We start from the raw sequence: 23,008 nt of genomic DNA, 5'->3' as shown, positions 1-23,008 counted from the left end.
TTTTGAAAAAACGAGTGACCTATCAGTCGACAGAGCTCTGCTATGTTATGTAGAGAATAACTTTTTGCGATACATGTGTTGATGAGGAAGGTGGACACATATCAAATCAGTAAGTACTGCGGTTCTCAAAATATTTGAGTGGATGGACACTTCACAAACGGACATACATACATACCGGTACATACATACAGACTGATGACGGACACCGGACAGATACCCATCCCAATAGGTTCTATAGACTATAGTCTATAGTAGCTGAAAACACGTCATTGGGGATCATAAGAGTGTTGATCCAAGAAGGAATATGCATGACTAAATGTCTTTTTTTGATTTTAGGCTCAAGAAGAATAAATTGTATCTAATAATACAATACACAAATGTCTGCATGTCCATTGTATTTAATAGACTTCACTGTATAATTATACAAATCTCTGGATCTTTATACATTAAAATTCTCCGAGAGAATAGTAACGTACAATGCAGGAACATGTGTGAAAATTCCGCACTATGTAAAAATAGCCCTGTACACAGAAATACTGTTACACCTAGCAATGAAAAGGATACACATTCCAGTGCCAAGTAATCAGAGAATCTATTTCAAGATACCATGGCCAACCAAATTTGGCATGCATGCAACATACTTCATTCCATCAACTTGCATGAAAAACAATTTCTCAGCTATTTCTTCCACTGGAAAACACACCAGATTACTTGTGTCCTCAATTCTAATGATGTGACGAGGGCCATCACAAATAAAGCAATTGTCACTCACCAAAACCACCTTTCCAAAGGCATAAATATGATCTGTTAATACATTTACAATAAAGTATTCAATCTTTCTCATGTCACCATTTTTACATCGCACCATATAGCATACCCGTTTTGTCATACGTGTGTATTCTTTAGAATAAAGCTTATTATCATTAAGTTTAACTCTGAAGGCTTTTTTCACAAAAGTCATATCAAGCAATCCAGTGGCTTCCAATATACATTGACAATGTTCTGCAGGTAAGTCGCTAACAGTTCTTAAACAACCTGAAATGCTTATATCCTTTCCATAGGATGTCCAGAATTTGCCTCGCTGTTTCATTTTTTTCAAATAAGACTTTCCTTTACAAGCTTGTAATCTGCTCAAGTCAACACAGCTTAATTTGAGCTCATTTTCCCTCATTTGCAGAATTTGTTTTTTTACATCACCTGTACCATGCACTGATTGCAAAACTGCAGCATTCCAATCTTCAAATGGGAAGCAACTCCACGCCCACAATGGCCCCCACATCCGAACGTAAAATACAATGTGAGCCCCAATGTTGTGGACATTCAATCCACAACTTCCTTCTTTGTATAAATCTGCATACTGTTTGTAAAATGAATCAAGCAGAAATTCTGCTCGTTGAAGCTCAGGCTCAGAAATACTGTCTCCTAAAAGTAAATGAATACCTTCACACAGAAGTGACAAGTGCCGCAAATATACATCTTTCAAAAATCCATTCAAGCATGGTATGCAATAGTAAAGTAGCCATGATTGAAGTTCAGTGGCCTTAAAATGACTGTAATGTTTTTCAAGATCACGAGGCATACGTTCAATATAATCAGGTGGACACATACCCAGAAGTCTTCTAGATATTTGTTTCAAATGCTTTCCCACAAAGTAATCTTCATTGCTATTTGTCAGGGAGAAGAATTTATACATAAGCGTTTTGACAACTCCCATTAATACTCCATGCATGTAATCTGGCACTATACCGATTACTACATCAAACCATGGCATTAGAGCCAGACCAGTCATTCCACAAATGCCATTTATTCGTTTTGCTGGTGTTGCTTCTGTACCTTTCTCATATATGACGTCATGTGAATCGCGAATTGTGGGCTGCTGCTCTGGTGATCTGTATGGATACGTTCTGGCATACCCTTTTCCTTGCCTTACAGTCTCACCTGGTTCTTCACAGGTCGAACATCCATACTGTCCATTATGCATGGTCATGTTCAGGACATAGGCCTTTGCTTGCAGATCCATTGTTCCAAGGTATACTCCCATCCTTACAGTTATCGGAGTTGGAGCACCGGGAGGAGTTATTACAAGTCCTTCATCATGTAACTTGACCATTGCTTCACTGAAAGCACCCAAATACTGAGTGAACGGAGGTTTATTCTTTCCCTGCCAAATTGCTGCCAAGATCATATTTTCCCTCGCAAATCTAGTTGCCGGTGGTAATTCATTTATTGCGAGAAATACTGGCCATAGCTTAACATTAGATGAACTATACAATGGTATACCATCCGTGTTAAACACCGCACTTACATTGTTCATATCATGTAAAAAGTTTCCCTTTTCACACAAGCTTCTGTAATATTGTCCATCAACAATATCAGTCATTTCGTCCGGTAAATTATTCTGCCTTATTGATTCTTTAATCATTTGTACACTATTCCAATTACCTTTTTTCTCTAATATGTACTTAAGCTGTCTCTTGACATCTGCCAGAACAAAACAACTTCTCGGCTGACGATTTTCTTTTCGTTGAGATGAAAGGGGTCCCTTATACCTGTAACCAGGGCATCCTTCAGTTGAGCATAGATACTCATCTGGCTGTTCAGGGAATTGCCCACCACAAATTGAACAGTAATGCACAGTCATGATGTCTGCATCTCCTGAAGCAGCCATAATGTCCTGATATGACATCTTTTTCAAATTATCAGAATCAGGGCAAAGAATACGCATCAATTGAAGCATGTCCTTTGATGCTGAACCTGACATATTATGTCGAAGAATACATGACATTATGCAGAGTCTCTGTATTTCACTTTCAGGATAAATCGGCCCATCTTCAACAGTAGTATCAACAACTGTGTCTCTGTCCAACATTTCATCACTTTCATCACTTAATTCTGAACTTGAAACTTCAGAATCTGAATAACTGTTAGATGATGCAGACATACTCTCAACATCACTATCAGTTGACTCGTCACTATCACAATTGATATCTGAAAGGTCACTCACATAGTTGGATGAGGTATCATACGTGTAGGAGACTGATGTATGTTCCACCTCGTTTGATGAGCCACTTTCGTTCAGTTCATCTTCAGGATTTTCAGCACTAGTACTTTCTTGACTGAGTGATTGTCCAACTATGTCTGAATTCACATCCGTAGCTTCTGACTCCAGATGCGCAGCCATTGCTGCATGCCGGTACAAAGTACGTTTTGGAACAGCTATCGATGGATTGTCTTTGTACTTCATGTATACCCTTTTCATTGGACCTGTAGAATAAGTTAATTGGTTTATCGGTGAAATTCCTTAAATTTTTTAATAAGCGCTTAATGGCTGATAGAGTTCCACTGTGATATGAATACAGTGCAAAACAACTTTATTTGTACAGAAGATTTTTTGATGAAAAATTGCACTAAGTATCAATAAAAACCATAACATCAATAATAAGTACCAAGGTTGAGATACCAGATTTCAAAGCAATTTGGACAAGCAGTTTCAGAGAAGCATAATTAGAGTGATCAACATAAGATGGATGCCACATAACTGTCAATGCATCACTCCAATAAGTTCTGTGTTGTTGGCAGCAGAACTACAAATGGTCTACTGTATAAGTTTTCCAGATATTTCTCAGACAAAATGAGCAGTGACATCTTTCATTATTATGATTAAGTTTCCTGTAAGATATTTTACACATTACTGTTCAAAGTTTGATTTAGTCAAGGCATGCCTGTGATACAGTGTCTTGATGAATGCATACAAGAAAAACATGGCCGTAATTTCTTACTTTGCTTGGTTCATAGGGACAAAATTTGGTAATGGCTAAAATTTATTTTTACCCCGGTGTATCAACATATATGACAAGAATCAATCATAAAAATTTAATATTACAGATACTGTCCCTAAACCATCAAAGATGTACCGGTATATTTACAATACATACTTTTATTGTGAAAGTCGACGAGATGGGTCAATATCCTCTGCTTGCTACTACGTATGCGGCCACACAACTTGCACCGAAATTTGTTTTTCCCTTGTATTAAGTAACACCGATGTTTGGACTCCTCCATTATGCTAATCCTGTGAAAAAAAGAGCAAAAAGAATCATTAAAATACTATTAAGATCATTGCTCTGTATCAGACAGATGCAGTCACAAGTACAACACTCAAAACAAGATCTGCCTTTATAGAATTCAAGGATACAGGAATCCAGTTAGCCATACACATGACATGGCTGTTCTTCTCAACATTAATAGATCGTGGTTTGTACTAAATATTCCAGTCTTAAAGGCACTCTGAGATTTTTAATAAGATGGATGGATATTGTGTGGAAGTATAATTGTATGCCAATCACACAAGAACTGAGTGACAAGCGATTGTACATTTTGTGAACAAAATGTACATGTACACTTTATTTTTAATATGTTTAAAGAAATCACTGGTCAGTGATTGACCGAAAAAACGAGGGAAACAAGGAAAAATGCAAGAGATGGAAAGTTAAATTCTGCTTGTGTTGGGATAGTATGGAAATTTCAATGCTGAAAAATTTGAACTGACCAAGAACTTGAAAACCAGTGAGTCCCACCTTAAAGCATTTTCTAAAGTTTTGTTTGAATTTTTGCTCATTTTTTATCGGTACAACAACCACTCCGCTTGACTTTCTCAATTTTTCTGGCTCATATTATGATAATGTCCTTCCAAAAGCCTTATCATTCAAAGTGTAACTATACCCTGGCGTGGCTTCGTCACCCTGAGCAAGCAACTGTTTGCACGCGGTTCAGGTGCATGCTGACGAATAAACAATAAATCGTCGATCTGCTCTGATCACAATGACTTCTCCGAAATTTCCCTCTTAAAAACGTGTCTGTAGCATATTATCGTGATTTGATTCTCGATCGTCCACCCTCAATGCGAGTCAATGTGTACTACAAGTACAGTACTGCACGCCATGATAGAGTATAAACAAAAACTACGTACCGGACAATAATGCGCCTACTTGGCTTTCGAATCCACCGTGTCCAATTGCAGTTTTATGAGGGATATTATCCGTTTTATCATCAATCAGCTGGTTATTTGATTTATACAGTCAAAGCTTAGTTCGATGACAACGATTCGATGCACTCCACCGAGACAGCGGCAGCCGCCATGTTCTTGCGAAATGCACTCTGGGAGTCTCGAGCATTCTCACTGTAACCAACGAGAGTTCGTCAGAAGCGCGCTATTTTTCGTCTGGGAGTGAATGATAACGTCCGCAGCAGTCATGTCGGCAAATACCAGACGCGTGAAATGCACTATTTCTCCAGATCAAGGTAAGCAGATCTCAATTCTATCGTGTACAGAGTAGTCTCCGTATTTTCAAGTTCATCACAACCGCTTAATTAGTAATGGTTCGCGCAAATTACGCTCTATCGTTTGTTTCATCGTACGTCTTGCATGAGCAGCAACATCTTCAGTTATGCATTGCTTCGCTCGAGGTGGTGTCACTTTGGGTAACCGTTACGAGATTGATATCTGCCAGTTTCATGTATGGTCTGTTGGTATTATGCTTTAATCAATCGCCAAAGATTACGCTATAGTAACGAACATTTTCCGCAGTTCTGTACTGCTGATCGTACAAAACGTCTGTTTTACTTTGCGATTTGATTTCCACTATTTCAACATGGCTGTCAGATAACAGGTTCCAATGTACATGACACAGCCGCCCGCCTTCTGTTTGGCTTTTAAAGTGACGTGGAATAGTTGTCAGCGATCTCCCCTTCAACACTGATCAAACGATACATTCAGTCCTATTGTTGAGTTTTCGTGAAGCATTAACACGTTCACTATACATCACTAAACAGACGGATAGATTTTGCTCGAAAAAATACAGTGAAATGTACAGAGGTCAGTGTATGCCAGAATTTTAAGGTATGTTTATATCTCAGATGTGCGACTAACATTAGGTTAGTTACACTTTTAAAAGTGCTAGGAGGAGCCAATATGTCATTAGAGGGTGAATGTTCTCTGATGCCTCTTTCCAATGACAAACTGATGGTGTATATATTTTCAATTTCAGAGAAATGGGTTGTTGTTCAATACACAGAGGATGGATATGTATCAAATGTATTAGAGCCTGTGTAGTAGAGACTCATGATGGCGAGTCTGGGCAAGACTCAACTATTTTGAAGAAAGGAGATTGCGTTGTGGCGCCATGGAAAAGTATCATGCTAGAAGCAAAAATAATTGAAATTTCAAGTAGGTTTTATTCAGGTCTATAACGAAATTATATAAAATGTTTGTTTTAATTCTGAATGTACTTATTGCGAAATTCCTGACTTACTAAGTTACTTGGTAGAACTTTTATAGGAAACTGGTGACCAGATATTTTACTGAAATGGTGTATCCCATCTGAACATATAAGGACTATCTTAAATTTTACATTTCTATTGAACCACAAAGTTTAACAATTACCCCAAATAATAGTTCAAGGGTATTCACAAGCTAAATTGAAAAATGTTAATTAAGACTTTAATAATACGAACAGTCCTCTTTTCTATATTTATTTTCAGTCTTTGTTATTGTGATAAAGATTGTCATCCAAGATACACCAAAAGCTCAACAAACTAGAAAAAAAAAACTTGCCACCTTTGCCACTGAACTCTTTACTGTATGGAGATAATATTTATTGGGAATTGCATTTACAAAATGTTAGAACTCTGTAATTTGTAGTTCTTGAAATATTTTCCTTTTCCAATATGACAGTGCTATGATCCTGTTGAATGCATATATAATTAAATGCACTTTGTTTTATGATTACAAATATGTCCCTGAATGTAACTTTGATTATATTATATGCTATTGTCTTGTTTTCAGCTGATAAAGAAAAAGTCTTGAAAGCCCAATTGATGGCAAAAAAAGGTAATTATTAATCTATTTTGTGTGTATGCAAGAAGTTCCTCAAAGTGCACTGAGGAAGGTAGGTTTCTGTGTAGATCTTAATGGAAAACAACAGAGGTATGTACATGATACGTCAGTTCTCATAAAAGGAAAGATTGAAAATGGTAGCATGGAGAAAAATCTTCAATATAATATGGCTGGTTCGAACTCACAACATATGGCATCAGTCGCCTAGCGGACAGGCAACAGACAGGTCCGCTGAGCTAAATCCCCACTCTTAAAGGGACAAAGTCGCCCAGTTTTCATGAATTTTGTTTGATACGAGATATTACTTATATATTGTTCGACATGTTGAAAGATACTGATTGAATGGGTGACCATGCATATATTCGACCCCAGTTTTAGACACGATACATGAAACCATGGCGAAAATGAATTAATGGTCATGGCCATTCATTCATTTTTGCCATTGTTTCTTTAATTTGTCTAGAATCGGGGTCAATATATGCATGGTCACCCATTCAATCAGTATCTTTCAACATGTCAAACAATATAAGCATTATCTCGTATCAAACAAAATTCATGAAAAAAGGGCAACCTTGTCCCTTTAAACCAAACAGAGACACATGTGATTATGACTATCAGCTTCCAACAGAATAATTATGGGAGAATGAGCTGTAATTGATGTTTTAAAAAATATTTATCTTCAGGTAGATCTCAGGTTGTTCACGGACATACAACAAATCGAAAAAAGAAGCATATCTACTGTCTCCGATGATGATGACTCAACAGAATAAACTTCAAAAACATATGTGCATGTCAGTTCTTGTCAGAGAAAAAAAATGAAAAACTGGTAGTAAGTATTGAGAAAATCCACAAATGAAAATCTTTCACAATGTTTTTTATACACATGTCATTAAACAAAACAGGCAGGTCAAATTAATGACGACTGAGCTTCCATGACAGTAATATGAGTACCTGTATGTGCTTTCATTTACTTGTTGGAAAATATTGTTCTTCATTCTCTGTTCAGGGACAATCATTACCATCTCTGATGATGACTTCACAAAGCTCACTTATCATTTAAAACCCAACAATAAAATTCTTGCAAGTACAAAAAATCACAGGCACATCAATTACTGACTGAGCTTCCTGCTCTGTAAAGAAGAATGGCCATACTGATTGTCAAAATTTATTTTTCTTCAGGTAGTTCAAAGGTTCAAAAACAGAAAACTAATCAAAAGCTGGAGTGTATCAGTGCTGTCTCTGATGAAGAGGACGATGATGATTATGATAATGATGATGATTATGATGATGATTATGTCCCACCAGAGAAACAATCAAAAAAGGAGAGTAAGTATCTTTTTGAACTCCAATACTCTTTCATGTACAAAAAGCACTGATAGATCAACAACTGGCAGTGCTTATTCTGTGATTTAGCTAAATGATTTGGAAGCCAGGAGTCTTTGCTGCTGCTATCTTATAAAGTACATGGAGAACCTTACTGGAATTTGCCTGCCTACTGCCCTTAACAAATAGATGACTGTAATGAGAAGAGAATACCACAATTCATTTTAATCGTTTGAGTGCCACCCAAGTCAATGAGCTGTCACTATTTTTTATTTCTCTTCAGATATTTTAAAGGTGGTTCAAGCAAAGTCGAAGACAAAAAACGTGCCATATCTCTATCAGATGATGACCATTCTGAAAAGGAAATGCTGAAAAGTGAAAGTAAGTATCTATGTTAACCCTGCATGGTACTGTAGATTTCCCATAATTCATTGCGATTTGTATCCTCGGAGATACCCGAGTGAAGTCTACCATGTCTCCCATGTGTAGACAAATTCACAGACTATTTATCAAAATTTTGAAAAATTACTTTTATGTGCACCATTCTTCTCAATTCTCATTTTAAATAATTTGGAAAATTATGCATAATTGAGAGAGGAGATGGCATATTTGTGAAATTTGCCGGAGATTGTGTCCTCAGCCATACAGAATAATGTGATGGAAAGTAGCGAGACTAGTTGCACCCATTTTATGAAACAAAAGGATATTGATTTTTTGCAATGGAAGTGACAATAGAAATTTGCATGCTAAGTTTTCTCAGAGAATGACCCCTTCAGTTCGTCATAACTTGCTACCCAAAAAGCAAGGCATTTGTAGTACCTAAAGAATGTGACTTTTATGGTTGTTCAGTGGTTATTTTGAAAGTTTCACTGAAATATCAAAACGTACTTTTACATGATATTATTTAAAAATTATTCTGATGCTGCACATTAGTGCTTACATGCAGAACTGAAAAAGTTTTTAGGACAGTAACCTTCAAGGATACAAATCAAAGAGAATTGTGGGTAATTTATTGTACTGTGCCCTGGCTTAACCAACTAGTTAGCAGATAAATATCTCTCTCCTGGCATTTTGAATCTTAAGTAAATTATTTGTGACTTTTAGCTCAGGGTGTTAGGTAGTGCATATAAGCATTGCATAGAATTGCATGTGTATACATGTGTTTAATCAAGTAGTCATGGACAAAATATCAACAACACAGTGAGTTCCTTAACCATTCCTTTTATGGACATGGCAAGGTTGCTCTGGTTTTGCCTGCCATTCTCTGTTCTGTATGCCTTTTTTTCCCGTGTGAAAAGATTTACAGTGCCAGAATTTCTGTTTGAATATTGTGACCATAGCCCCACAAACTGAGGCAAAGGTAATCTGATGCAGTCATCAACAAACTACAAATTCAACAAATAAATTCAATATTGTTTTACCTTTTCATAAAGAAATTTATGTTATTATATCATACAAGTATATTGATGATGCAACTACAGCGATCTGATTGGTCAAGGTGCAAAAAGAACCATGTTATATTGGCAATATACCACGACTGGCATGCGCACAAGCTCTCAGCTTGAGCGAAATTCTGGGTTTTTTACGTTCCACCCCAGAATTTCAATATATTGTCATGATATAATAGCAGTTAATCACATCCAGCGACCGTTTACTACGCTATTTTGACCACTTCACTCCATATATGCACAAGCTATCACTCGTGCATATACATCGTGAACTGGTCAAAAACTTTTGGTATACCATCACTGGGTGTGCTTTATTGCTTAAATTTAGCAACATCCTATGTTATTACAACATGTACTATCATTAAGGTTTATTTAAAAAATGTCTTAGCCGGATATTTCCTAAATTAACCCTTTCACGACCATGGTTTGTCCCAAATCCATTGTTTGCTATGGTAAAGTTGGACCTGTATACATGGAACTGGGGGTGAAAGGGTTAAAGAACAGATTTGTTCTCTGGTCATATGATCATTTACCTGTGTCAATGTATACCCTGTGTGCTCGTGTGGTCATAACCTGTGTCAATGTATACCCTGTGTGCTGTAGATTTCATCTGTATGAATTCCTGATACCAGGTGTATATGGTTTGAAATAAATGGACTGTGTTATGTATACATTGAAATTTTATAGGACCATTTTTTGCCTTTATACTTTTTATGATATAAGGAGGATGATACCCCCTCTCCCCCATGATACTTACCCATTTTCTGTTTGTATTAACAGAAGCATTGGAAATCACTTCTCAAAAAGCCTTTGCACAGCGTGTGTTGACGAAAATCAGGTCTCCTAAGTGTAGCGGAAATACCTCTGATGCTTCCTCACAGTCAGATTTTGCCATTCCTGCAGCTTCATTTGATTCTCACAAGGAGTAAGTTGTGGATAAATCAAGAGTTTTCTAACAGCCTTTTGGTCGTGGGCTGCCTTCATTTGAATCAGTTGGAATATGGAATTTTGTTTGCTGCCTTTACATGATCCAATTTTTTAACTTAGAATTCTAGGTCTCACTTGACTTCACGATAACACCCCTTACCGAAATGACAAAGTGAAAACTAGCTTCTAGCATGCCAGATTGATAAACAGTTCATGATAGTTGGAAATCAATATGCCTAAAAGATATTTACAAATAGCTACTGAAGTGTTTAAGCCCAGGGACACTTCTGTTCGTGCTGTGTATACATATACCATACATGTTATTTGTTTTGCATTCATGTTGAAACGGGTAAGTCTGAGAGCGGATTTCAGGCCATGCACTGTTTACATGAGATAAATATGTTTAATACCGGTATATGCATATTGCTGACTTGGTTTTTTTTTCTGAAGTGCAGTTTTATAAAATAAAGCACATCTTATCTGTAGAAACCTGCATACCAAATATCATAGCTATCAGACTTGTAATTTTTGAGAAACCCTTTTTCTTCGACGAAAAAATTGTAAAAAATTCCCCAAATTACAAAATTGTAGATTTCGTCATCGTTTGAAAGACTCATCACATTTTATTATCCCCATTAACCCGCATACCAAATATCAAAGCTATAAGGCAAGTAGTTTTGGCGAAAAACAATAGTTTGACCAAAGTTTGACCAAAATTAAATCGCATATAACATTGATAATTTTGAGTGGTAACAAAAAATGTCATCTTTGTTTGTAAACATTCATTGTTTAAATTTACGACACATATTTACGAGCACTGGACCAATAAGATCTTCATGTAGATTTGGTTTTTGTTTTCAACATCGAGTGACTTGAAAGCAGTTACTGTCAGAGTCGAAAATACCATGTGGTTAATTGTCAGCCCTACGACACAAACAAATTGAGTTTCAGTAGGGATATTCAGTCGTCGATAGAGCCACGGTCACTCTACGTTATAGCATGGAGGTAGAAAAAGAGGGGCACACAGTCCATGTAGCCGACAAATAGATGCAAATGATATGCGGTTTGAGGGGGCTTACTTCCGGGTTTACAAGAATGCCTCGCTGCAAAACTAAAGTTTGCTTAAATTATATTCCCTTAACGAAGAATTAGTTTCTAGTAGTCTTTAAAAGCATCTTGAGTAACTTTCACGAAATATTTCAAGGATGGACGCACGAAATACATTAGATTTGTACTTACTCTATGCTCATAGTACAGCTCTGAGCTGCGCGATTGAATGAGTCTATCAATAGTATCAAGGGTACACAGCTGACTCCGTGTCAAAGGTAAGTCATGTGATGTCAGAGGTCATTAAATGAACACCTTAAAAACGCTTGTTTTTGTTCTAAACAAAGAATCGTAACCGTAATTGTCGTATAAATTGTGTGCACAGACATTTCAATTAGTTGCCAAAAAATCCCAGCGAATCGAATCTTCTGATCGCAAGTAAAACGGGGTCGACGCTTGACTTCCGTTATGAACCAGAACGAGGCTTGATCAGTTTGAACGTCAATTTGACATCAACATTCAATTTGAACTGTTCAAGGCTGCCACGTAGACAGCTTGCAGCTGCCGGTGTCAGCTCCGTTGCTGTGTAATCGCTGTCATTTTTACACAAGAAATCATGACTTTGGTGTGTTGTGAGAACGATTCAGACGTCAGAAAATGAGTTGAGTCTGTAAAATACCATTGTAGCGGATTCCTCTGCATGTCCTGGAAGACTGGCGATTCAATGGCGATTTGACTCTCGAGACGGCGTCACTGCATGAGTTTGTACCACCAGTGGTTGACACGAATTCAAATGTTGCCATGTAATGGCAGCAGAATGATGACAAAACCACCCTTGATGCCATCTACATTACTCAGGGTAAGTGTAGTTTTAGCCCTGCGGACAGGTTTGTGTGTTCCTGGCGTTATACGGCCACAGCCACAGCCCTGCAACGGTCTATGGAGATAACTGTGTTCTTGCAGCGAGATTCAAAATGGCGACCTCCATGGGCAAAGTGGTAAACAACCTGTCGAGTACGTTATGTTTCAGAAAACGAACGGCTTTGGACGTTAGGAGAAGTTCATCGCATCTTTTCTTGGGTCGGTTAGGAGGTAAAGGTAGGCAGGGAAAGGATTTTGCCCCGATAGAGCAGAATTTCGGCAAAAAAGACCGTGTTTTTGTTAAGGTCCGGATCAGCCCCAGTTATCTCCATAGACCATTGCAAGGCTGTGGTGGAAGCCGTATAACGCCGAGAACACACAGACCTGTACGCAGGGCTACTGTTGCTAAATCATTTGTATTTCTGTGTTGTTATAAAATGCATCGGCAAAATTGAATTCAGTCAGACAGCCAAGCCAAGAATTGTGGTTAATTATTCTATGGTTGTAACTTGGGGGCAATTTTTAGCGTTTTTGGTCAAAAAAATCATTTTGTTTTGAAAATTTATATTCACGATCCTTGGGTTGACCTCTGTCAGATTTATTAAAATTGTGGTGATATTTATTTATCTGTGTTTTTAGCAATTTCTCTTATTTTTTTCCTCTGCTGCCTGAATTCAATGCTTATCAAACAGGCTACTTTCTCAGTTGTCATCTGTCCATCTGTCGTCCGTCAACAATTGCCTTCTCCTCTGAAACCGTAAATCCGATTGCTTAGAAATTTGATAATTATTCACTAGGCAGGACTTCACTGCTCATGCAGGCAAAGTCAAATTCCAAAGCTGGCTATCACCACAGTAGAGGGCTGTGCTATCACCATGTGTGTCGATCAAAGGCTGATGATAGGGGCAGAGTAGTTTTTGAAAGACAAGATATGACAGAATATTTCCTGAGAATTCATAAACTTAACAATAAATCAGGCTACAAAAATAACAAAATTGTAAATGGCCAATCATACATTTACTTTTTCCCGTAAATTTTTATATTTGTTCTCAATTTATGAACATTATGAGCGACAGCGAGAGCACAGTTGATAGGGTTTTTTTTGTAGACGAAATATTTCATTAGATCAAGCAGATTATTTCAGTATACTAATGTATAACTGGACAGATTTCATTTATCAACAGTAACAATAGTGATTAGGCCAAAAAAAAATTGTGCTGTTCCGATTACATGGTTTTCAAAAATAGGGTAGGTAGGTAGGGAAATTTTTTTTTTTTTCATTTTTTTTTATTTCTCAATGTGCATTTTGTATGCGTTCAAACAAACTAACAGTGAACAATTTCCTCATGAAACGCACTCAAATTGAATACCAATTTATTAAAATAAAATATTCATCAGTAGAATTGAAATTTGTGGTTTATTAGACTGCCACGGAATTTGAAATTGATATGGCTAAAATTACAATTCTTTGACAGGAAAGTGAACTCTTTATCCACAGGTAAGTCTGACTTGTAAGAACTGACACAACACAATATTTACGGTGATCAATGCAGTGTTTCATCTAGGATACTATACCAGGGGGACTGGTCCCCCCTCTCCTGGAATTTTTCAGGGGGATTTTAAAATTTTGGGGGGATTTAACTGAAACATTTGAGGACATCTTATGTAAGTTTTAATGTTGCAGTGATGTCACTTGTGATATACATACTACAAGCCATAAATCACTTGCTTACACAATCCAAGCTGCTGGCTCCAAACACCATCCTCTATAAGATTTTTTCAAAGTCAACAAATTTGGGTGTCACTGTTGTGAATGTATAGGGCTTCCAAGAGTGGCGGACGGCTCATTAATATTCATAAGTTTTAATATCCCTAAAAATTGTAGCATATTCCCTCATGCTTAAATATTCTGTATGTTTGTTTGTACATATTCTGTAAGTTTGCTTTCATAGGGCTTAATGTACATTCAAACATCAAAATTAACAACAGCCAGCCATTATTGTGTATTCAAGGGATTTTTTTCATTTTTTACTGCACTGTCTGCACTACACAAGCCAAGAAAAAAATCTATTGTAGTTATAAAAGAATGTTTTGTAGCTTCTGAAAAAATAATGTGCTTGTTTGTCACGTTTTTACTGTGCGTATATCATCCCTCACTACTGTAGTTTGGATCAACATTGCCCTTTGCAAACCAGTGAGCTGTGTTTTTGTAGTGACCTAGGCTGGTCTTGTAGTTTTGTGCGCAGACTCAGTAGAGCTAAAACGAACAACTTAGAGGGTCAGATCCCTTGTTTTGATTTCAATGCGGAGTTGAGTTTTTCTCGATATCAGATTTGCTCCAGTTGCTTTTTTCAGTCATTTTAGAATGGGGAAAATAACAAACAGAAAGGTTGGTTGTCACCGACAGTTAATTTTAGGGTTTATTTGCTCTGAAAAATGAGTCAGTGTCTGTTAACTGAATTCAAAATCCGGGCCCATGTGCCCATTGACACCACAGCTTGCTTCAATGCTTGTTCAGTCTGCACTGAGCACGTATCTGTACCAGTAAAGTCCAATATTAAGTCCAATATTTCGTGTCAATTTTGCTATCAGAATTATTTTCAATGTTATGGACATTCATATAATGCATAAAACCTTCAGTTTGTCTCCTTTTCTCGATCGTGCAGAGATGATGTGACACAGAAACCTTATCGGGCTAGGGCAACGAACTTTTGTGAACGTAACTCTCAACTTGCTGAGGCTTTCATGTGCAAAATCAGCGTACGGAAATTTACGCGTGGTATTGTTTCAACAACATTTTATTGAAGTAGATCAAAAAGTATCAAAATCGAACTAAAATTAGTTTCATGCTAGGCGACTGATGCTGTATGTTGTGGGTTCGAACCCGATTGAAAACTAGCTGTAATTTCATGCGTTTCACGTTTTTTCATATCATTATTTTTACTTCCGGGTTTACGAAGCTCTAAAAAGTCTAGGGTCGGGGGGATAAAATTAGGGTAGGTCGGGTAATCGGAACAGCACATATTTTTTATTTTGGCCTTACACGTGTGAAGGACATGTTTTCAAACAATGCACAGTACTTTTTAAGGATTCTGTGGGGAGCAGAATATAAACATCAAATGGAACTATTACTAATCATGTGTTTATAATAATGTACTTCACCTTTTTTCTTAAACAGAGCTTTGTTTCACAAAAGTAAACAACTACGAGCTGGGTATCAAAGACTGACCCATACATAACCTTGAAGCATTAAATGGTAAGTAAAGTTCAACCTTAGGATTCCTAAATGAATAGTACTCTCAGTGAGTCTGTGCAACTCGAGCTTGGCTTAAAGAGGGAGTTTTCCAGGGGTGATATTTACATATGTTCTCGCTTGAAGGTCAATTATTCCATTTATAACTTGCGCAGATTTTTACAAATAAGATAAACTCTGTGGCAGAAGTTGCATTATAGGGCTTCATCATGGGAAAAGCTGCCAAGATTGGTGCTTTCATCAGGTCATATGGCAGGGACCATCTTCCAATGGGTATGGCATTGTCAGTAACGTTTACACCAGGCTTTGTGTATTTACATAACTATTGTGTATTTTTTTTTATTTGAAATTGTGACTCACCCCACTATACGATTATTTTTAATTATTTTGTTTATTATTTGTATATTGGGGTGAGTCACAACTTTTAACCCCCAAAATTGCATTTCTCTGGCTGCATCATTTGTATGACTGATCCTCATTACCAAAAAGTCAATTCCTAAGTTGGCGGCTTCTGTGCAAGTCCCTGCTGGGTCACTTTTCATTTCATTTACCACATTTACTATGCAAATACTCACAGCCTTGCATGAATGTGAGAGAGTGGACAATGCCATACCAATCAGAAGATGCCCCCTGCCATATCATTTGATGAAAGCGCCAAGCTTGGTCTATTTTTCTCATCATTCAAAATAAATTTAGTTGATGAAGCCCAAAAATGCAACTTCTGCCACTATTTTTATCCATTTTTGTAAAAATTATCAAGTTATAAATGGCAAAAATGGCAATTCTTGAATAAGTGACCAAAAACAAATATTAAAAATCTTCTTTGGTGAACTCGCCTTTAATACAAAAACCTACCTTTTTCCTATGCTGCGTTCCAATTTGACTTGAGAACGTTCATGTACATATGCAATGAAGTGTACTCAAACCAAATGAGTGGACGTTACATAGTAGACTGTGTATAATTTTAATTGAATTATACCAATAAACATTTACTTCGCTTGAACCTTTGCAAATCATACAATATTGACTCATGAACTTTAAATGAGGTAATAACATACTTGGATAAAATGTTCTGGCATATATACATTAAGATCAAGTACAGATCAATTTTTATGGCAACGTTTCTGTCTTATTCCGTACATGAATAACTTTAAAGATTCATTGACTTAATAAAGAGGGAAATCAACATTTTTTCCCGCGGGATAAATCATATGAAAAAATAAATTTTGTTTTATGTCATTGATTCTACTGTCTATGGATATACTAGTTTGAAGGTATTTGCAATATGAACAGATTTATACTTGTACAACAAATCACATTGGATCATTCGCAAATTGAGGGTATATAATAGTTTCTTTATTTTCTGACTACATGCAAATTTCATTCTTCAATGTTTAATAGCTGTTGAAAGAGTCAAAATTGTCAGCTTTTAGCAATTCTAACATATTACATATTTTTGTTATAAACTTAAAAAGCTCCATATCTTACTTGATGTTTTTTATTTTTTCCAGCTTATGCATAGGACAACCTCAAGATGACAGGTCAAGCAATAACTGAAACCATAACAGACAATCACAGCGTACACTTTTAAACAGAGCTCATGGTCATGGCAATATGAAGTTCTTGACTTTATGGACACTTGAACATTTTTTCAACTTAACAGTTTGATGTTGATTATGTTGATCAGCTTTTAAAGTCTGGTGGATTAAATTTAATTAATACCAAATTTTTTAGCTCTCGCATTATTTTTGTTTGTGCAGAAGAGTGTTCTGAAGTGGTAAGGTGATGGCAGTTTCTCAGCAGCAGTGATAAAAAAGTTTCAAGTTGTTGGGGTGACTATAATTCAGAGTGCAGAAGGTAGGTTGATTTTATAAAGCACAGCATTAGGAAATCTACCCAGCAGAGAGGCAGCTAATTGCCAGGCCGAGTGGCAGCTTACCTGTTAATCTTTCCAGAAGAGATCCAGAAAATCTAATCCTGGGCTCTCTGGGAAAGATTTTCCAGGAGCTCTTGTGCCCTTGAGGAACCTTCATGGAAGAGGAGAGATTCTTGATTGCCAACATGTCAGAGATGTGTTGCGTTCATGTGACAAACATGTTGCATTGAACAGCACAGATTTTGGGTGTAGCTGCCTGGATTTCAAGCCATACATGCTTCTAACATGTATTGTTCATGTTTTCAATACATAACGGAAAGTTAAAATCAATATGGTCAGACACATGTTTTGAAACCTGTAGGTAGCATGTATATGACACATGTTTCTTACAAGTAAGAAACACAATGTAAATGGGTGTCATTTCGGTAAGGGACCATCCTGCAGCAAAGTAAGCACAAAACTTGCAACCCATCAATGGATCAGCCCTATATATCCCGCTGTTATGAAGCTTAAACTGACTTTTTAAAATAGTAACAGGTGAAGTGCAATCCCATAGATTGCAATTTCCTGCTTTAACAGTATTGTTTAAATGGAAATTATAAGATTGTGATCATACAGTGAGAGACAGTGAAAGTGCTGCTCACTAATATTTGTCAACATTTGATTTTCAACACTTCGATTTTTCAGATGCCAAATTGTCACTTTCAGTTGTGTGGTATAAACTGAACTACATATTGTGCTATTTTTAAACTACTTGTTCTAAATTTTCAGATGTGTAACACAGCGCGAATTCAATGACCTTAAAGAAGAGGTGCGTCGGTTGAAAAAGAAAGTGAAGGATCTGCAATCAGGGCCATCTGCAGGCAGTGCTCCCACCAATGATTTTCATACCATGCTTGAAGAGTCGCCTAAAAGTAGTACAGCTCATCAGTCTGCCTTGTGGAAGTCTCCTATTGAAGAGTGGCCTAAAAGCTACGCTAACTCGTCTGCCTTGTGGAAGTCTCCTATTGAAGAGTCACCTAAAAGCTATGCTCACCAGTCTGCCTTGTGGAAGTCTTCTATTCCAGGTGAACAAAGCGATGTGATGTCTCTGCTGCTACATCTAGGGAAGGTGACCCTTCCATATCGGCATCTACAAGTGATTCCAATACATACAATGGCATGGCCTATTCCACTCTTCAAGATCTTGTCGCGCATTGCGACAAGGTTTATGATGCTGTCAAATCTTATTGACCACTCTGTTTCCGCGAGAGTACATCTTAACACATTCTGTCTCTGGGAAAGCGCCTAACAAATCAACCCCTGCAAAAGAGCCATTCGACACTCGTCTCTTCTCCGCAATGGTCAATGTGATAAAAAACAAATACCCAGAAATAAGTAGCAAGAAGATAACAGAAAAAGTACAATCTGTTCAGAAATATGTGCAGAAACATTAACCCTAGACTCTGAACTCTACAGGATGTGACTCTTTTAATAGGTTTGCATTTCAAACACTCAGGTATTAGATTTAGTCATGAGCACCATTTTTTTCAAAAACATATATTAATGACCTTGATGTAGTGCTGATCTTTTAGACTGTTGCGTGACAGCTCATGTGTGTGTTCGCAATCATATGTTTTGTAAGTATTCATATATAAGATTTTCTTGGATGCGCAACATTTCTTTGAAAAGGTAGTATTTATGCCCTTTTTGTAGTGATCTTTTTTGGTAGCTCATGTATGTGTCTGCATTCAGATGTTTCATAAGCATTCTATTATAGTAGTTAGTCTTGAAGGAGCACCATCGTTTTTGATCAGATAATATTTATGGCCTTGTAGTGATTTTTAGAGTAATAGCTCATCCATATGTATTCATTCATAGTCTTCTGAGGCATTCAAGTATTATATTTAGTCTTAAATGAGCCCCATTGTTTTCAAAAGGTTATTTTTATGCTCTTGTTGTGTACGTTTAGTCCGTAGATCATGCAAATGTCTGCATTCATCGCTTCAGAGGCATTCAAGTATTAGATAAAGCCTTGAATGGACCCTTTTTTTGCTCAAAAGCTGATGTCTTTCTACCCTACCTATTGTGATCTTTTAGTCATTTGAATGACAGCTTATGCATGCCCATTGTTTTTGTCAATAAAAAGCTTTGATGAAATAAATGTTTTTTGAAGTTTTTAAAAACTATGTCACTTGCTGACTATTTTGTCGTAGAACTTCATCAGTCAATTTCAAGAGCTTTAATATTGCACTTCTCCCTTGTTGGTCAGACCTTTGTGTATCACCACGGCTGACTACAGCTGACCGTAATGACTATCTGATGGTTGTTCACAACCATTGTTGATGACCACAGCTACCCACCATGGTTGACAATGGACCATGTTTGATGAGCATGGTGGACCATGATAGGTTGTGCCATGATCATGGTTTGTAACTGTGGTCTATCATAGTTGACCATGGTTTCTTGATCATGCTAGACCATGGTATATCAAGGTCAATGGCAATGGTTGACCATGGTTTTTGGCAATGGTCGATCATGGTAGACCATAGTAATTTGTGCCATTTAACAAACATGGTCGACCATGGATTAACATGGTACACCATGGTCATATGACCATGAACTAACATGTTAGTTCATGGTCAACCATGTTCACTTTCGCCTGGGAAATTGGCCGATACTTTTGAGCATGATGTACTCCACACTGACACTTCTAAATCCACAAAGTGAAACTGTACCTTCACCGAGCTTTGTCGCTATCGGGACAACAAATGTAATGGTATTGATGGTCCCTAATAACATACATGGACAGTTTTTCCAACAGACAATGGCTAATACCCTGAACTGGATGCAGCAACGTCATCGAGATGGAGTGGACACTGCGTCTGAAAAAAGAAAGATATGGAGGCAAATGCTTAGTATGCGTTTTGCAGGATGTGTTTTTCGCACACACTATGAAGAAAAACTGACTTATATGCTGATAAAGTTGTTGGACACATCCATTTCTGATTTTGTGATGCATCTTTTGGATGAGATATTTAATTCTGTTACCACCAAAGGCATTTGGCGTTTGCCATTACACCACATATGCTCAGAGCTTACTAAATGGTTACATGTTTATGGAGAGCCAGAAGATTTACCCTATGATTATTTAATTTTTAAGCGGTATTTATATGTTCATCACCTGAACAAAAGAGAGGCATATTCATCTAGTGGTCTGTCTGATGTAGAAAGTCAGACAGACACCAAAACCACTGGAGTTTCTTCATTGGAGACTGAACTTTCTCTTTTTAGTTTGGTATGCTGCAAATCCAATGATTGAAGACAACTGTGTGTTACCTTTTGTTTTGTATGATTACCCAAACATTGTAGGAGTGAATATTGTTAAGTAAACAATTGCTTTTATCACATCTGTCATTGTAAGATTTATTAAGGACAACAATAGAATACATTATTGTAGCACATGCTTTTAGTTATATCTGTTCTTGTATGAAATGGATTACTTTGACAGCATCTATATGCAATGTTTCATATTTTGTATACATTCTCTGTCAAGGAAACAGTTGTAAGTTGCAGTTACATGTTTTACAATAAATAATAACATGCAGGGGTTTCATTAAGTTTTGAAGTAGGGGACCAGAATGGAAAAGTAGGCGGCTTGCAGCTGACATGACCACAAAGCGGTCGTCGTTGGGGGAGGGGGTCTCTGAAAAATGAGCTAAAATTCACTTTTACAGCTCACAGTCACTTGAATTTCTAGTATTTTCAGGAGAATTGTCAGAAAACAAACAATTTAAGTGACAAGTGACAGATTGTGACAGACATGTAAGTGACACTGACAGTGACATGATAAGTGACAGACATACGATTCATGGCTTTCTTCATTTACTAACTTTATCAACAAAACATCAATAGTCAAGCATGTCTTTCCAGCCATTCTCTCTTTATCCAGCCATGCAGCAATTCAGGACACAGTTAACCTTCACTCAGTTTCTTACTTTCCTTCAAGGTCATGATTCAACCCTGAGTCGTTCCCTGAGCGATACCACACATCCACATTTAACAGTAAATGACAATAACACCAGTTTTTGTCATTTTGAGTTTAAAATGCAGTACTTTCATTTCCATTTCGTTTGCACTTTGTTCTATAATTGACTTTATTTTGCTGGTGCCTCATTCTGTCCTCCACAGATAAACTGAAAACAAACGTATAGAATAAAATAAATCAATAAAGCAAAAAAACACAAAAAGCAAAAAAGAAATAAAAAGTAAAAAAAAAATAAAAAGTAAAAAAACAAAACATCCTTTAGACTTAGTGTAGACTAACATACAAACATGAATGCATGCAATTTCAATTTTCTAGCTTTGTGGAAAATGCATGTACACATGGTCTGTTCATCTTTACTCTTTTTATGTTCTGTCTCTCATGTAAAGTGCATAATGCTCTTTACAATTCCTTTCATCTTTCTTTAAAGCTAGGGGCAGGAACAACCAAATTTCGACTATCCTACTAAGAATTTAATTCGGCTTTCTCTATTGCTGAACAAAGCAACAATCTACATTGTATATCACAAAACTTGCTATGCGATGAATTCTGCTCATGGTTCAGTGACAAAACATTTAAGGCTAATCAGTATGGCTTTCTGTTAAAAAATAGAAAATGACCAAAACTGAAGTATGTTTTGTGTTGATCTCAATTGTCCCCATATGGAAAGGGACATTATGATTGGTTGAGAATAGTTTGTCACTGAACCGCTAGAGGGCGCAGCTCAACAAGCTGTGAATGTCTCAATAGAACCGAGACACATTGCATACTGAATGTTATTTCCTTTTTCTCAACAAGAAATTCACCTGTAATTTTAAATGCTGGGATCTGAGAGAATAAATAAAACACGTAAAATGTAAATTACCGCTTTTGTCTTTTTAAAAGTCATTCTGAGTAAGTGAGGAGCAATGTTTTGTTCTACAGGCAGTGTCATAATTAAAGTAATAATCAATTTAATGTGACAAGTGCATTGTTCTGATATTCAGTCAATAAGCCACCACATTGCGCAGCATCTTGTGGAGTGGTAAAAAATTTACTGTCATACGGAACACGTTTTCCCAAGAGCACCACTCCAACAGCGCCCTCATAGCCAGCTCCAGGAAGGACGCAGGCCAGAAAGTTTGCCCCGAGTGCAGCAAGGCCTTCGATTATACATTTCTTTACAACGAACACTCCTGAGTGTCTCCGAGCTGATGGTCAGCCAGCAGAAGAACACCCATGTCCTACAGGCAGGCAGACTGTGACAATGAAGGTAGCAAGATTATGTCCGGCGGTCAGCGTCCATTACTTTGAAACCCATACCCGCCGCATGCATTCAGTAACGACCAGACATCATCATCGGTGGCCCCAATGC

At 37.1% G+C, this 23,008-nt stretch overlaps 2 protein-coding genes and 1 long non-coding RNA gene across 3 annotated transcripts; 2 read left to right on the top strand and 1 right to left on the bottom strand.

Moving 5' to 3' along the window:
• Positions 1–382: 382 nt before the first annotated feature.
• On the bottom strand, positions 383–5,139 carry LOC139117708 (uncharacterized). The gene is made up of 3 exons (XM_070680954.1): positions 4,970–5,139; positions 3,936–4,072; positions 383–3,264 (listed from the first exon to the last, which is right to left on the bottom strand). Exons 2-3 carry the CDS (start codon positions 4,060–4,062, stop codon positions 593–595), a joined length of 2,799 nt encoding a protein of 932 aa, XP_070537055.1. The 5' UTR covers positions 4,063–4,072; positions 4,970–5,139; the 3' UTR covers positions 383–592.
• A 79-nt stretch (positions 5,140–5,218) lies between these two features.
• LOC139117718 (uncharacterized) lies at positions 5,219–10,636 on the top strand. The gene is made up of 7 exons (XM_070680963.1): positions 5,219–5,301; positions 6,048–6,226; positions 6,845–6,889; positions 7,579–7,724; positions 8,075–8,221; positions 8,502–8,599; positions 10,447–10,636. Exons 1-4 carry the CDS (start codon positions 5,279–5,281, stop codon positions 7,644–7,646), a joined length of 315 nt encoding a protein of 104 aa, XP_070537064.1. The 5' UTR covers positions 5,219–5,278; the 3' UTR covers positions 7,647–7,724; positions 8,075–8,221; positions 8,502–8,599; positions 10,447–10,636.
• Positions 10,637–11,678: 1,042 nt separating this feature from the next.
• Positions 11,679–21,852, top strand: LOC139117701 (uncharacterized). The gene is made up of 4 exons (XR_011548558.1): positions 11,679–12,499; positions 15,680–15,757; positions 17,266–17,611; positions 18,402–21,852. It is a non-coding gene; the product is annotated as an uncharacterized lncRNA (long non-coding RNA).
• The last annotated feature ends 1,156 nt before the right edge of the window (positions 21,853–23,008 follow it).

The sequence above is a fragment of the Ptychodera flava genome, chromosome 2 (genome assembly GCF_041260155.1).
Source record: "Ptychodera flava strain L36383 chromosome 2, AS_Pfla_20210202, whole genome shotgun sequence".
Classification (NCBI taxonomy): Eukaryota; Metazoa; Hemichordata; class Enteropneusta; family Ptychoderidae; genus Ptychodera; species Ptychodera flava.
The sequence above is the reverse complement of the archived record's forward strand: the minus strand, read 5'-3'. Positions and strand labels throughout refer to the sequence as shown.